General features: G+C 48.6%; 1 protein-coding gene across 9 annotated transcripts in view; it reads right to left on the bottom strand.

Moving 5' to 3' along the window:
* PBX1 (PBX homeobox 1) overlaps positions 1–17,209 on the bottom strand; it is a 327,302-nt gene that overhangs the window by 87,348 nt on the left and 222,745 nt on the right. For all 9 annotated transcript variants that reach the window (XM_053208802.1, XM_053208806.1, XM_053208805.1 and 6 more), the window contains one exon: positions 2,069–2,313. In XM_053208802.1, coding sequence (XP_053064777.1) covers positions 2,069–2,313 — 245 coding nt within the window. The remainder of the gene's footprint in view (positions 1–2,068; positions 2,314–17,209) is intronic.

Below are 17,209 nucleotides of genomic sequence, written 5' to 3'. Positions count from 1 at the left end.
TAAACTAAGGCTCAGAAACTGGATTCCAGGGCAAGCTCTGCCCTTCACAGGATGTGTGACCCAGATACACAAGCTAAGCCTTTTGATCTCCATTCCCTCACCTGTATCAAAATGGAGAGGGTGGCAGTTCTGGTCCTGGGTACCCAACCACAAAACTGTCTTGAGAGACAAGTGCAATGCTGTTGGCAACAGCGTTTTACTCATTTTGGATGAGCGGAGAACAATGACAAGGGGGTTTAAATCAAGTAAACAGTCAGTTCTTCTATGTTGCTGGGAACCTGAGCTAAGAATAAAGCCGGTTTTCAACACCTTCCAGCCTAATATCCATCGCAGTCATGGGTCTAGTGGGGGAAGCCATCCTCTGGGCCCTTCTTGTGCCCCTGGAGTTTGGAGGGAGTTAAATGGATGGCAGGTCTAGATAGGTTGTTATAACCAGGCTTAATCTTGAAGGTCAAGCAGGAACAGCACTGAGTAGGAAGAACTCAAGAGGCTAGCTAGAGACCTTTATAGGAAATATCTCCATCTGTCTTCCCAAGCTATCCCACAGGTGAGGGCAGACTCTGAACTCTACAGTGATGGATCGGGTTGGAGAAGCTTCAGGGATCAGCCCGCTACCTGGGCTCAGCATCTCCTGAGATCTTGGGAAGCGTCTCCATGAGCCAACACTGTGGCAAGAATGTATGTTGTCTCCCGAGAAGGTGAACAGAAATGACTCACAGGTTCTTACCACCAGATCGCTTCTCTTTTCCTCCCCTCAAACCCTCCCCAGGCTTATCTGATCGTTGAGCTTCCATGCTTGGCTTCATGCTTCACAGCAATTTTTTCCCCCTCATAAAAGAAGGGACTCGGTAGAAATCCATTTCAAAGGTAGACGGGAGTGCAATAATGAAACTTTCTTCGCTTTAAAATTTAAAATGCCTATTTCTACTTTAAAATTTAAATTTTCTATTAAGTTTGCATTTGCCTTGTACCTAGATAGTCCTGAGTGGACTGTACAGGGTCTTTTGATTTGCTTTTGCTCCCTCTTCTTTCGTGACTCTTAGAAAAGAAAGCCGGAAAGCCAGCAATTTGATGAAAGTTAACTACAGAACTTCAGGATAATGCTGCATTCAAAAATGTGACAACAAACACACCTGTCGCCTACTTGTGGAAGAACGACTGGTGTAAGGGCCTTTTGCTCCTACTGACCACAGGAAGCAGAATGGATATGTAAATCCCCATGTGTGTGCGTAGAGGGGAGGGTCTCTTAGAGAGAGGAGCTCTGTTATTACGTACACTTTACATACTGCTTTGTAATTTAAAGTCTTTCTTATGCTCTACTTCATATGGTCTTTGTGGTCCTGTGATGCCAAATGCACAGCTCTTTGCCATACATCACCAGCTTTTGGGTGGAATATGTGGACCACTGGGTCCTACGGGCCATCCGTGGAGTGTCAGGACTGGAATCCAACTTTGTTGCCTACAGGGGTCCCCTGAGACCTTCTACTCTTCTTCTGGAGGGAGGTGAGTATCCTATTCTGTATCATATACAAAAAGAACATGTTTGACTCTCAGTTGAATGGAGTCTGGGCACAGCAAGGGCTTTAAGGCTATTATCCTTATCCTTAGTATCCTTTCCCGTAGGATTCCATGAGTACCCAGAAGATAAGGAATCCTCCCCCAAATGAGCAAACAAGGGCCCTAGGAACCCAGCGACCACCCCACAAATCAGGTGATGACTCTGCTAATGACCTCTATTACCCTGATGAGACCTGACTGCACGCCAGGGGCAAATGCTCTGGAGCCCCAGCCTGAGTGTTTGTTATACTGACTGGTAATGTTTCCTGAAATCATCGCTTACAACGTACGTTTTTAAAATGCCTTAATGTCCAGTGTGCCTGGGTTTTTAACAGTGGATTTGGTAGACTCGAGGATTTGGATCGAGGATTTGGTGGACTCCATTCTGACCAGGGGCTCTGTGTTGAAGCGCAGAGGCTGGCCCCTGGGGTCTGTGTAAGCCCCTGAGTTAAGAGGTTCTTCGTCCTTCCTAAAAGGTCCTGGCACCCGATGCCCTCATGGCCATGGTTACCTGCTCGTACTTCTCCAGCTCCGTGTGGTAGATCTGTCTGATCTGGGACAGCTTGGCTCTGTAATCGGAGTGCTCCACGGAGTTGTCTGAGCCCGCGCCTCCCGAAGCCGCTGCTGCGGCTGCGGCTGCCGCCGAGCCACCACCCTTCTCGGGGCCCGCCACCCCCTCGGCCAGCAGCATGTTGTCCAGTCGCATCAGCTGGGGGTCTGTCGGCTCCTCCTCCTGGGCTCCCCGGATACTCAAGACTGCAGAGGGACACAGTGGGAGGGGAGGGTTAGTGGTAACCCAAGCGAGCAAATGACGAAAAATAAAAACAAGGCTCAGCAAATCACCAAAGAGCTTGCAAAATGGCATCTGCAGAATGGGTGAGGGATCAGGTGAGGGGATACCGAGAGTGGGGGGAGAATGCCAGGAGAGGACTGCTTTGTTCCAGAAAGTAATGATGCTCCAGCTACCCAGAACAGTCCAATTCACAGGGGCAGAAGGTAGAGGGAGCTGGGGACAGGGGCCTGGGAGTCAGTGTTGCATGGGGACAGAGTTTCACATGGGGAAGGATGGTGGAGTGTCACACGGAGACAGACAGTGGTGACGGCTGCACTACTGAATGCACCTAATGCCGCCGAACTGCACCCTGGACGCTGAAAAATGGTCAAAATGAGAACTTCTGTTATGTCTATTGTACCACAAAGAAAGTTCAAAAGTAAAAAATTTAATTATAACAGAATATAATCTTCACGTTCATCCCAAAACTGCCAAATTTTTAATTCAAGAAAAGACATTTCCTTCTTCGTTTCTAATTTTAGATTTCCACGAGTTTGTGGTTTTACACTCATTGACTCTGTAATATTTGATTAGCCCGAATTTTCACATTTCCAAAATAACCTAAGCCACGTACATCCAGTCATTTTGGATGGAAATGTTGAGACCTTTCCTGCAGACCTGCAGGGAGGGTAGAGAAGTCTAAAAAGGCAAGAAGATATCTTGCATGTCAATGTCAATTATTCTTCAATAAAAAAATAAAATAACAAAACAGCACAAAGGCAAATTGGCCGTCAAGTGGGGAATATTCATCTCTGGACACAGAGATCTCTCCATTCCAGGGGAGGACTCTGTCCTGTTCGAAACCAGGGTGAGACCCATTTAACAAGCTGTTTTGGACATTCAGAGAAGCCAGGTAGGGTGGAGGAGCCTCAGATGGATGAGATGGCTGCTTTTTATTAAAACACCGTGGCCATTTGGGTGGGGGGAGTGGTTTCGACTGGAAGAGATCAAGTGTTTTAGTAAATCAGCAGAAGAGCCAGGCAGTCTCTTTTTACTACCCTCATACAACCTGCCATAAAATAAATCACTCATCTAAACCCAGTTTAGCTGTCAGCAGCCAAGTCTTTGTTGAGAGGGAACATGAAAAGAATTTCCAATTAAAAAAAAATGGAAAAAAATTGGGGGTAAGTCGTGGGAAAGGAGGGAAGTGATTCAAGGCCGAGGAGACAGAGTCCTACATCCGTTTCCGTTTGGGGATTGGGATAGCAGGCATGATGTGGCCCGACAGATACGCAAGCACTGGAATGATCCGAGAATCAAGAGCGGTTTCCAGGTAGGGTGTCATCTGGGGAGCCCCAAAGGGGGGGTGTCAGTTTCAGTCATCTCCGGAGCCCCAGCCAGGCAGCCCCACGGGGTCAACACCAGGAAGGTGGGTATGAGCTCAGTACGAGGGAGGGTATAAATGTTCAGGGCATCCTATCACACAGAATATCAGCATGACCACACGCTCCTGGCTTCCAACAGGCATGACAAAAAGCAACCTCGAGCGTCGTTCGGAAGGAAATCCCAACTCCTGTGCTGAAAGGGACCCTGCAGCTGGGCTCTCACGACACATGAGACAGCCAAGAGGCATGCTGAGTCACGCGGCCCAAGAGGGGCAGTTAGAGCAGAGGGTAAAAGGCACCAGGTAGAAGGGCAATGAAATAAGAAAGGGTGGCGGGAGGGAAGGGAGCCAGCTGGGGTGGAAAGGAGGAAGCCTGTGCACCTGTACACAAACACCATGCACGACTGGCCCCGTTCTGCGTTCACACCGGAATCCTTAACATTCTGCTTCACCAAAGTAAAATTACCATACGGGGGGTGGCATCGTTGAAGTTTGCTTTGTGGACTTTTTCTTTTCCAGTGAAATCCTTCTTTTGTCGGTCCAGGACACTCACTGGGAAATTGCCCCTTTGACTGGTCTTTGAGTAACATTTGGTCATGTTACTCTGTCCCTTGAATTTATTTACCCAAACCTCCAAAGTCCTGTGAAGAACCTATCACCACTAACAGAGGTTTCCTTAAGAAAATAATTCAATGCCGTACCCATTTCCTGCATTAGACACCCTTCCCGTCCCCAAAGGAACGAAAAGAATGGGATCACCCAAGCACCCGGTGGTACAGTCCCTCTTCTCCGCACCTTTGCAAGTGAGGGCATTCGTGTGTGCGGTCTGTGGACGTTTCTCTACTGGATTTTATTTGGTGAATTGTAATTGCTTTATCAACAAAAATATTTATGGGTCGTTTAAAAGTAAAAGATTCACCTCTGAGCCATTCTTTTACATTTTTTTTAATGTTTACTTATTTTTTTGAGAGAGACAGACAGAGCGCGAGCAGGGGAGGGGCAGAGACAGAGGGAGACACAGAATCCGAAGCAGGCTCCAGGCTCTGAGCTGTCAGCACAGAGCCGGAGGCGGGGCTCGAATTTGTGAACCGCGAGATCATGACCTGAGCCCAGGTCAGGTGCTTTGCTGACTGAGCCCCCCAAGCACCCCTCTGAGCCATTCTTAAGAAACAAATGTAACTGCCCCACTTTAGCTTGGGCATTAATTAAATCGTGCCGGGGCAAAATTCTACTCTCTTATCCACTCGACTGAATCTGGTGTCGCATATCCTCCAGAAGAGGCCACGGACTCCGGGAGAGCAGCCCTGCACCCCCCCCACCCCAAGATGCTTGAGCCAATGGTAATGCCTCCAAGTGGATCTTCCTGGTCACTCCATAGCCAATCCCTAGTGCACGTGAAAGATCTTATGATAATTTCTGGTCTCAAGGAAGGTAGCAAAGAGAAAGAGAGCGATGTCATCCGAAGGGTCAGGACTCGCCCCATGAGGGCCAGCCTATAACCTGTCTACCCAAGTTGATGGCAAAAATGCTGAGACAGCACATGAGCCTGGGACAACCTCACTCAGTCTGTCAGTTTATTCCATTAGCAAAGTTCGATTAGGAGAAAAGTAGGAGAAGCAGGGACAGATAGTCACAGACCAGAGGTCCGGCCCAGTCCCTCCATGTACTAGGCAGGGAACCACGGGCATGTTACCACCACCAACATTCACTTCTGAGTGTATTTTCCCTTTCCAGACCCGCACGGTTTCACCTACCCCCTATTCTCCACCTTTTCTTTTTAAAGTCATTTTTAAAAACATTTTATTCATTTATTTTGAGAGAGAGAGAGAGAGAGAGAGGGAATCCCAAGCAGGCTCTGCAGCTGTCAGCACAGAGCCTGATATGGGGCGCGAACTCACGAACCATGAGATTACCACCTGAGCCAAAATCAAGAGTCGGACGCTCAACTGACCGAGCCACCCAGCTGCTCTCCACCTTTTCTTTTCTTTTTTCTTTACTTTACTTTTCTTTTCTTTTCTTTCTTTTTACTTTTTAAATTTTTTTAAATTTTTATTTATACTTGAGAGACGGAGACAGAGAGAGAGAGAGAGTGCGCAAGCAAGTGCAGGGGAAAGGCAGAGAGAGAGGGAGACGCAGAATCCGAAGCAGGCTCCAGGCTCTGAGCTGTCAGCACAGAGCCTGATGCGGGGCTCGAACTCATGAGCCGTGAGACCATGATCTGAGCCAAAGTCAGAGGCTCAACCCACTGAGCCACACCCAGGTGCCCCTCTACCTTTCCTTTGAAACAATCGATGGGATACACAAACTCTCCACACAGACTCTGCACACCCACCTAATTAACATTTTGTTGGTCTCGAAATCCAACTGGCTTTAAATAAAACAAGACAGAAAATTGCTGAGATCAGCAAAGCACACTGAAAAGATACACTGTGAGCCCCAAACCACCATGGAAACTTCAGGTCAGTCACAGTGCAAAGCACTCATCTGTACTGACTCTTTTTTTTTCCCCCTGCTCAGGTAGAGAGGACAGATTTAGTTGAGGGGGGAAAAACACAGTGCAAATGTTAGCACTTAACTTAGCTTTTATATCATTGTACGGATCCTATGTATCATTGTAAGCAAATACTCCTTAAAAAGAAATTTGGATTTAGTAAGATTTAATACAGCTGGTTTCTAAACGTGGCCAGTAAGAAACTGGCCTGATGGAATACAGTGCACCTTAGCCTAGATGTTGCTTGCATTTATTTATTAAATTTTTTTTAAGTTTATTTATTTATTTTAGAGAGAGAGAGAGCACAAGTGAGGGAGGGCAGAGAGATAGAGGTATACACAGAATCAGAAGTAGGCTCCAGGCTCCGAGCTGTCAGCACAGAACCCGACCTGAGGCTTGAACCCATGGACAGTGAGATCATGACCTGAGCTGAAATTGGACACTTAACCGACTGAGCCACCCAGGCACTCCTTTACTTATTTATCTATTTATTTTTTTAAAATATTTATTTTTGGGAGAGCACAAGCAGGAGAGGGGTCAAGAGAGGGGAAAAGAGGATCCGAAGTGCGCTCTGCACCAACAGGCTGACAGCAGAGAGCCCGATGCAGGGCTTGAACTCACAAACCACGAGATCATGACCTGAGCCCAAGTTGGACGCTCTACCGACTGAGCCACCCAGGTGCCCCTGTTGCTTGCATTTATACTCAGAATTCACAACTCATAAATAGGTCCCAAACCAGAGAACTGATGAAAATGAAATAATATAAAGATGGGGGGAAGGGAGCAGTCCTCTCCAAATTATACCTTTTAAATGATACTGAAATCATAAAGAAAATAAAAACTTTCAGGGTATGTGTCAGACTCCCCCACTATGTGTGTGTGTGTGTGTGTGTGTGTGTGTGTATACACATGTATACATATACACTCACATAATGTATACATATATGATGTGTATATATAATGTATGTGTATAATGTGTGTATATATTGCATATATATAATGTACATATATAATGTATATATACTGTGTGTATATATGTGTGTATTCATATAATGTGTATATACAATGTGTATATATATATGTAATGTGGGTGTATATATATATATATATATAAAGTGTGTATATAAAATGTGTGTATATAATGTGTACAAATAATGTATATGTAACATGTATACATATAATGTGCATGTAAGTATATACAATATATATAATGTACATATATATAATGTATGTATATAATGTACATATAATGTATATAAATAATATATGATTATATAAGTGTATGTAATGTATATATAATGTGTATATAATGTACATATTGTATGTATATATAATGTGTGTATACATAATGTATCATAATGTATGTATATATGTATATGTAATGTATATATGTGTATAATGTTTATATAATGTGTGTATATATATGTGTATATGTCTATATAATGTGTATATACTGTACATATTGTATGTATATATAATGTGTGTATATAATATATATGATGTGTGAATAAATAATATATATATAACGTGTGTGTATATAGTGTATAATGTGTGTATATATGCATATGATATGTGTATGTATAGTAACAACATAAGCAAGAGAACACATTCATCTTCCACTACTTCACATAGAAGATTCTGGTTCTGATGGTCTTGGGCTGTGTCTCTATGCTTGGAGGAGGCATCCATGGCAATAAACCGCATACACCTTATTTCTACCCAGAAGGAGAATCTGTGTGAACCATTATAAAAATGGGTGTTGGGATTCACGGATACGGAAACTGTTCAGCTAGTCGGTTTAAAAAAAAAACAAAAACAACTTCCACCAACATTAAATAAATAAATGAAAAGGGTGATATGTCTAAGCAGAACTGATGCTACCTATTTATTGCTTGAAGCCAGCACACTGGTGTGTAGGAGACAAAATGATTATTTAAAAGCTCCTTTTTATCTCTGTGGCACCATGCAAGACTCAAATGAACCTTTCGCCAGGACACCAGAGATGTTAACACTCATCCTCCAAGATCCAATTTCCACCAGCGGAGCTGTTACCTAATCCAGCAACCATCACATATGATCAGGTTTCTGCTTCTCTGATGGGCGCCCTGAGCTCTCTCCCTCCCCCCCGCCACCCCTTGCTCCCCCGTCCAGCAGCTTTTACTGAACCAGGTTTTAAAGGGCCAAGTCCCCTGTTTACCGCAGTGTATACAGGGTTTTAACAGTCGGGAGTCAGGTCTGTACTCGTCCACTATCAGAGGATGTAATCAACTGCGGTGGGCTCGCTATCCAGGGGGGCTGCCCAAGGAGGCAGTTAACCCTTTTGCTAATGACCGCCAAGGAAGGAGTCTCCTCCTTGCACATCTACCCCATCTTGTATGAGACCAGTCAAGGCAGGTGAGTGATTTATGTAGAAACTGTCACGAGCCCTTTGAAAAGCATCTGATGTCACATTGCCATGGCTGGCCCAGGGGTGAATTCTTCTTCCGTAAAACTCCCAAGATAAGGGGACTGTCATAGCACAGTCGGAGCTGCTCTCACCACTGGTCTCCCGCTGTTCTTTCTTTCTTTTTTTTTCTTCAGAGAAAGAGAAAAACAAACCAAACCCAAAGGCATATTCAAGATCCTTGGCAGGGGGGGCTGCATGCTGGTTTTGTCCTTGTCTGAACAACACGGATCCTGAGCAGCTCCAGCCTATGCCCACTAGAGGGCACTCTTTCTTCACCAAGGATGGGTTCTGCAGGGAGGGTCTGGCAGTTTCCAGTTCCCAAGTTAACCTTGGGGGAGATGCCCCTGCTTAGACTCAACTTTCACGGTGGGGGCTGGTGGCGGGGGAGGAGGGCAGATCTACAGAGAGGCTTGTCTTCAGATTTGGACAGCAGTCCAGGGACCTAAAGGTGGGCTGGGGGACAGAGATACTGATAGAGATATAGAGATAGAGATAGCACACAGATAACAGAGATAGACAGAAGACGACAGGTGGTTTGAGAAAGGGCATGAGGAGGCCTGGCCAGGGTAGATGCCCTCACACTCTCTGGCCAATGTCTTTGCTTGATTGGAAAGTGTGAGACTTGAACCCCCCCGCAGGGCGTTTCATCGTCCATGGACTAGTCTTCACTACACATGACCAGGAAGAGTCGGGAGAGAGCAACTCTCCCAGCCTCCCCCAAGACTGTTCCGCCACCTCTAGGAGAGAAGTGTGGGACGGAAATACGTTGTCCTTGCATTTTTAGGGGTACAGCCAAGTGCTGGCCTCCTGAAAATATCACCGACGCCCCTAGTATTTGTTCATCAAGTACTTGTACGTACCAAATTGTGTCACCTTATAAAACATGAAGCCCAAAGTGCATAGCGGATGATTCAAGATGACAAAGGCAATGTCACAACAAAGTAACTTTCCCCCCAAATCGAAGCAAATGGGCCACAGCCAAGACTAGAATCTAGAGTCTTAGACACCTTATTCTTGACCACAACATTAGGATGCTGACTCTTTCACGAACAGTAGTTAAGTGGACATGATATCAACTTGGGGGGGGGGGTGTGCACATGTGTGTGCACGCACACAATGTCTTTCCATGCGCAGATGATGACTAACATTCTGGGGAGAAGACAACCAGAGATGAGGCAGGGAAGGAAGGAAGGAAGGTCTTCTTACTGACTTCTTAATTTCTTTCAATTCCTCCAAATCTGGTCCCCTTCAATCACCTCTTTCTGCCAATGGCACATAAACGGTTAGAGCCACCGTGCCACGGGACAAATGCCCTCTTCTCTCTCGGCCAGAGAAATCCACTTATCACAGTCCTACCCTATTTCGAATCTCAGCTTGGCACCCTCCCCCACGAAACCTAACCTAATAATAGCCCAAAACAAACTCCCTCACCTCTGAGCCACCAGACCACGTGCTGTCTACACTACGGCCACAGGGCATCGCAGAACACCCGAGGTCACACCTAGCAGCTTGCCAGAGCAAGGCCGTGAGCTCCTGAAAGGCAGAGAAGACCTGTCCTGCATCTGGGTGTCCCCCATGTGGCCTCTCAGAGCCTCGGGCGCTAAGCACCTGTCCAAGCATTTCTTCACATGTAAAAAGAGCGGAGGAGGAAAAGATGGGGGGTGGTGGGACCCAAAGCCTTTTGCCTCACCATGCCAGGAGGGAGGCGGGGGGTTCCCGCGTGCCTCATCCCCTAGGTGCCAGTTCCAGGCTGGACCAAGGCCAGCATGCTCTTGGATCAAAGGCCTTCTCCCACGTCAAAAGTCTGCCTTTGCAAATCTGACGATTCCAAACAAGCAAGTCTAGGCTGTCATTAAGCCAGAGTCTCCGGGACCCGGAGCCTGGGGTATCCCCAGAAAGCCGACGTTATCCACGAGGAAGGCTCTGGCTGCTGTGGCGAACCGGGCACATGGCCAGTGCCTGGGAAGAACTCCCACAAGGGCTGACAGAGGCCCCCAGTGAAGGGGCCGTGCACACGATGTGACCACAGCTGAGCCCTGTGAGGAACGCTCAGTCCACTTACATTACTGACCACAGGCACCTCTAAGGCGCCAGGAACGAGGTGGGTGCTGGGATTTGCAAGAGGAACCAGCCATGGGCTCCAGCTTCCAGAGGCCCATGAGTCCTAGTCCTCTGGTCCCTTCTCGCACACGACGCCAACCGCCTCGAGGCCTGCGATGGGCACAGAAAGTCGCCAGAGGAAAACCCTCAACCAATGCACAGCCTCCTCCCCGTCCTCCTGGTTCTTTCGTTTCCCACAAGCCCGATCACACCCGCAAACCAGGAACTCCTCAGCTCGAGCTGAGAAACGACTATGACATAATTTGATTCTTCTACACCAAAGGAGGGACCGCAGTCTCCAGTTAGTGGCTTGAGGCTCAGGGTAGTGCGTCCTGATGCTCTTAACCCCTCATTTGTTTCACAGAGAAGCTTATTTTCGTGTGCTTTTAAAAGAGTGCCTATCAAACAGTTGGAAACGATTAGCAATTCAATGCCCTGAAGTTTCCAGACCAGCACTCTAGCCGGCTATTGGTCAGTGCTTCTGGTTAACATGGGGGGTGCCAGCGGCCACGGGAGCGGAGACCCTCCTGGTGCCCCATGCCTGGTGCACGCTACGATGGGCTTGGGGCTGCCTTGTCAGGTGAGAAGGCCAAGGTCACGAAATCTTCAGGTTCTGGAAACCACGCTGGGACTCTGTGCTGTGTCTCAGCCCTACAGAAGCTCAGGGACATGAAGGTGGGACCCCAGCTCCAGGGTCTCTTTAAGTGCCACCAGGGATTTAGCTACAAAGATAAGATGTCCTATGGCTCTTTCCCCTTTCCTTCTGGGTCTAGACGTGGCAGGTGGACCCAGAGAGGGGACCTAAGGGCCTTAGTGAATCGGCAGCAAGATTTTGAGATGCCTCAAATACCTCATCCTACAAATATTTCCCGAGCATTCCCTTCGGCACCAGGCACTGTGCTGGGTATCGAAACACGACGCGATGCCCTTACTGCTTCACATGCAGCCCACAGCCACCAAATGTGCAGGGCTCCGTGGGAGGTTTTCGGGTGGGGCGGGGGGGGGGGGAATAAAATTATAGGACACTCTTGAGATGATTTTAAAGTTTGTTTGTTTTGGGGGGTTTATGTTTTCGGGTGTTCTTTAGAGAAACACATCGCGATTTTCTTGTCACCTCTCCTTCTGGGCTAGGCTTCGGCGGGCCTGGTCACATGCGTTGTCTCCTTCTCAGGCGATGCTCGGGCACGGATCCCATTCACACGTCCCCTGCTTGGCACAGGAGACTCCCCGGGCCAGCTGGCAGAGACAGGGCTTATGTGCCGGGCAGCAGGCTCCTGCCTTTCTGGATGGGCGCCGGCTGCCTGGGCGAGGGGCTTTGGTCCTTAATAGCTCAAGCCTGGATGGCAGCGCGGGGAACCCCTTTGCCCGAAGAGTCGCTGCAGAGGCCGGTAGGAGGGCGTGACCCAGGAGCCCTGGACGTGTGAGGCCTGCTCTGCACGCGGTAGCCCAGGACGCAAGAAAGGGTCTCCTACCAGGCTGTACATAAAAGCATCAGGACTGGATAGCGGCCCGCTGTGCGTTCCCAGGCGATGCACGCTTTCTCTGCCACGGGAGTCTCTGAACGAGGTGACCGCTGAGGAAGTGAGAGACACTCCTCAATATTCTCTTGCCTAAAGATGAAAATGTTCCGTGGCTTGGAGTCTCCGGTACCTTCTCTGCTTCGCTGCGAGTGCTAACACGCGGTAGATTTCCTTTCCCGTCATAGGTTAATATCCCCAAAGTGCGTGAGTACACGCCCAGGGCCCTCTTCTGTCAGCTCCACAGCCCGGCACGGAGAAGGATCACTGGTACAAAGTCACGTGCGGGATTCCCACGCCGTGACCCGGCCCTTCCCTTCAGCTCGGCTTCCTTATCACCCAACCGTCAATAATAATATCAGCCACACCATAATTCTTATTAAGGATGAAATAAGGTCATTTTTATAAAAGCACATGTCTGTGCTCAGTAACTGGTAGGTTTTCAACTGTTGGTTAAACCCGAATCAATCCCATTGAAAAAGGTCCCTTTGGGAGGAATGAGAAAGCAAGACAGATTTAGAATTAAGAGTTTGGGTTCTGTATCTTAAGAATCAGCAACACAGAAGGAACTGGGATAAGTCAATGAGTGTTCACACACACACACACACACACACACCAGTTCCCCCCCACACACACAAGTATGCACGCACATGCACACGTACACTCTCCCCCAGTTCACACACACACACGTGTGCATCCACATGCACTCTCCCCCAGTTCCACACACACACAACCAGTTCCCCCACACACACAAGTACACACACACACGCACACGTGCACATTCTCCCCCAGCTCCCCCCCACACGTGCACACACACACACGTGTGCATGCACATGCACACTCTCCCCCAGTTCCACACACACACATACAACCAGTTCCCCCCCCCACACAAGTACACACGCACATGTACACGCACACTCTCCCCCAGTTCACACACACGCACATGCACACTCTCCCCCACTTCCCACACACACACACGTGCACACTCTCCCCCAGTTCTACACACACACACACACGTGTGCATGCACATGTACACTCTCTCCCACTGTCCTGTGATTCCAGGCAGGCTCATTTTCACACCATCACAGACCAACCAATTGATCCTCGGCCAACAGAATAAATTTCAAGTATCTTTTTTGTCCTCTTTCTCCCCCCTTCACGTTCCTAGCTTCCTATTCTCCTCCCAAGCACGTTTAAGAACCTTGCTTCCTCTGAAGCCTGAAGACTCCTCTCTTTACACAGAGCCCCTGACTTCGGTCTTCCTGAGTCTCGAAGCATCTGAGACCACGGACCTGGCAGAGCTCGCTCGGGAAGACTCAGCCCTTCGAGAAGCTGGAAGACCCTTCTGGGAACCACGTAGCTCTGACGCAGCCTCCGCTTGGGTCAGACAAGCTAGCCTGGCTGCTTCTCATTTCCACTTAAAAATAAATAAATAAATTATAACCAAAGAGAAGAAAGCCTGTTCACCATCAAGGTCTGAGCAAGCTTGTTTCAGTTTACTTTCGGGTGGGATTCAGACCTCACGATCATCCTTTGCCGCAGGGGCATTAAGGAACCCCACACTCAAATGTTAAAACAACCGGATGTTGCCACATTTCTATCATGTGTGGTCTTACCATCTTGATATCGTTTCATTGTCTTGGGACGATGCATGCTTTTCCGGTTCCTGGTGACAAGTGGGATTTCCTTGCCTGTATTTACAGACTCAATCATAGCAGAAGCATTTTATTTCTCCAACCTTCCAAATAATTTCATCAGAATTTAGTTTGAAATAAAGAACATTCTGTTCTCATACAGCATCCTTCCCAGTTTTTGAAAACCACAGAATAATTCCAAGGCAGGTTTCCTAATGCAATGTGCTACTGACCTTAAGGGATCTTCCCACAAGACAGTGATAACGGAGTCTTAGCCTGCTCCATGACTATTTCCCACTGCACCAATCACAGGAGACACGTACTAGTACGAACAGTACGCCCTTGCCCTGCTCGAGTTAGCTCACACCTCCGTCGATGGCCAGATGACCGCCATCGACAGAGGTGTGCACCCCAAGGACAGACAGACCATGACATCACGATGGCAAGCAGCAGATTCCAGCAGAGTAGACGCAGGGTCTGGAATCAAGAAATGAGGTGCAACATTCTAGTTCAGTCCATCCTTTGGCCTCTTTCACTCAGTCCTTCTGTTTCTCTCTCCATTAGAAACACGAGCCCCTTGACTCTATAAAGAGGATGAGAACTTGAAGTGTGGGAGAGAAAAATGACTAGTGTGTTTATCTTGAACAAGACAAGAGAAAGGGACTCCCTGAGGCTCAGACTACTGTTACCACTGCAACTCCCATTGACGATGAGATCATTTCACATAAATGTGTATGTTGACTACGCTAATATTATGTCGAGATAGGAGGTAGGACGGAGCGTGTGCCCATCTCCTACTTGGGGCCCGGGAGATGGGCTACCTGGGGAAGGGCCTGGCAAAGAGTGTGGACGCAAAGGTGAAGGATCAGGTTGATCCGTCAGTGTCTTCCAACATATTCCTCTCTGTAGAGACGGAACATTGGCTTTTAGCTGAGTTCATGGCCACTGAGAGATGCTTTCCAGCTTCCCTTGCAGCTAGATGTGGTCGTGTCTTGGGTGACAAAATTCTAGAGACAGATGAGTTGAGGTATAATATAAAACTTCTAGGAATGTCCTTAAAAAGAAGGAATGTCTTTCTTGTCCCTCTCTCTACTCTTCTATTAGCTAGAACATGAATATAATGGCTGGAGCTCTAATAGTCACTTTGGACCATGAATTGGCCTGGGGAATGGAAGCCACACCAGGAAGAAGTTATCATACTCTAGACACCAGCCTGGATGGTCACCTTTGGACTATATGAAAACGAGGAGAAATCAACTTGTACCTGAATTTTGTTTAAGTTAGTTATTTTGAAGGTTTTGGAAGTTCCTGTGCTTTGGGCAGCCTGGCCAATCCAAGCTAATAAGAAGGAGGGGGCAGAACAATTCTGCAAGGGGGAGAGAGTTCACGGTGGTTAGTGTATTACAGAGCTCATGACAAAGGGGCAGATTTAAGACCTAGAAGCAAGTCACAGAAAAACCCAAGTCGCTACTGGGGAGAATTTCTTCCTGCAAAGGAGAAGGTTTAGAACAGATAGAACGAGGGCTGATCATCAGAGGGGCCTCTCTGGGAACTGCCCTGGCTAATGAGCAGATGGGGCGGGGGGGGGGGGGGGGCAGAGAAGATCCAGGAAGTCTGGGGCCGGGGAGCAGGGAAGGAGGTCAGGCTGCTGGGTGACCTGTAGCCTAGAGTGGGGAAGACGGTGTTGGCGGTGAGAGGCAGCTGCACGTGGAAACCAGCTGAGAACACTCTGCTGCCTCCGCGATGAAGCAGAGAGCGAAGGGAGGCTCTGTCCTGACCAGAGGAAAACTAGGGCGGACCAAACCATAAACCTGGAGGTAAATACAGGGGCAGGAACCACACGGGAGACTGAATTCTCACAAACCACTTTGGGCCGCTGTAACTCGCCCACCTACATACAGCGCGTATTGGGACATTCCCTTACGCGAGAGCAAAACAATGTTTGCATCCTAAGCAGCCTGCAGGATCTGTTGGTTCCAGAGGACGGAACGGGGACACAGGAGAAGGAAAAGGGAAATCCTAACGCAGCGTACTAACAGAAGAAATCACGTCCGCTCACGTGGTTGGTGGAAGAAACACCGCAGCTGAAGGACAGCGGGTCTATTTACGGGCGCCCCAGGTCCATTCCAAAACACATGCCAATTAGCTTTCCTTCTTCCATGACCACACACAACACCTGTGACCCCAGACAGCCATCTCACAAATGCATACAAGGTCTGGCAGGTCCTTCGGGGAGAGTCTACGGATGATCCATCACCACTCGTTACAAAAACCACCCTGAGCACAGGCCTCGCTGCTAATGAGTCACCGTGCCAGCCTCAGACACACAGAGCTGCAGGATCCACAGGCAAACAGGCCGCGGGAGAAGCAGGATGCTTTTGCTGCGTCTCAAAACTTTCCAAGCAGCCTCCGAAAGCTCTAGGTCCTGAGTGACAGGGATGACCGGATGGCACACTGGATGCCGTGTCTGGATTCTCGCCCTAGGCACAAAACGCTGGTGGTGGTGGTGGCAGAAGGGCGGGGAGGCTATTTGAGATTATGAGTTCCAGACTGCAAAACATGCCTTCACTAGCCCGGTCACTGGATAAAAGAGAAACGTCTCCTGGGGACCACGAAAGGTCTCGGATTGATGTCTTAAGGGACGCGTGACATTTCTGCATTGGGGAAGAGCCCATGGAGCCATCATTTCCTACCTCTGACATCTCGGGACCTGTGCCTTTCCTTGGGGAATGAGCCCCGGTGGCCCTGACCTCTTGGACGGCCCTCCATGGCGCCTCCCCCTCTCCTCCCAGCTGAGCCCAGGGGGCTGAAACCTTGAGTGCATTAACCCCCGGCGGACGAGGGCTTCACTTTCCTCGAACCTGAGCACAAGCATTCAAATCCCATCCTGAACAGAGCTTCTCAGATGCCGAGTCAAGTTTCCAGGGGGACATTTTAAGGGAGAAGTAGATTTCGAGTAAATGATGGCAACTTATCGAAAATAATGTGCTACTTAGCGTCTGCGGCAAACATCCTGGCAGGCAGCTAGGGGAAGCAGCGCGGGAGCAGATGGGAGCGATTAGGCTCCGAGTTTCAGACGAGCGTTTTGTTGTCGTCTCCGCTTGCTTTTACATCCTGGTAAAATCCAGAAGAAGGGGAGAAGGGAGAAGGGTCCTCCGGCCCATCCCTTCTCTCGGCGCACTCGAGACGGGGCCCCTCCCGCCCCCCACCAAGCGTTCTCGCATAGGGGGCGCCTCCCACCGTGGGGAGGTACCGTGGCCATCATGACCATCATCATCAAAAAGCATTTAGCACCGCAAGGCGCTAGC

This window comes from Acinonyx jubatus, chromosome E4, assembly GCF_027475565.1.
Source record: "Acinonyx jubatus isolate Ajub_Pintada_27869175 chromosome E4, VMU_Ajub_asm_v1.0, whole genome shotgun sequence".
Classification (NCBI taxonomy): Eukaryota; Metazoa; Chordata; class Mammalia; order Carnivora; family Felidae; genus Acinonyx; species Acinonyx jubatus.
Note: the sequence above shows the minus strand (reverse complement) of the source record. Positions and strands in the feature narration are given on the sequence as shown.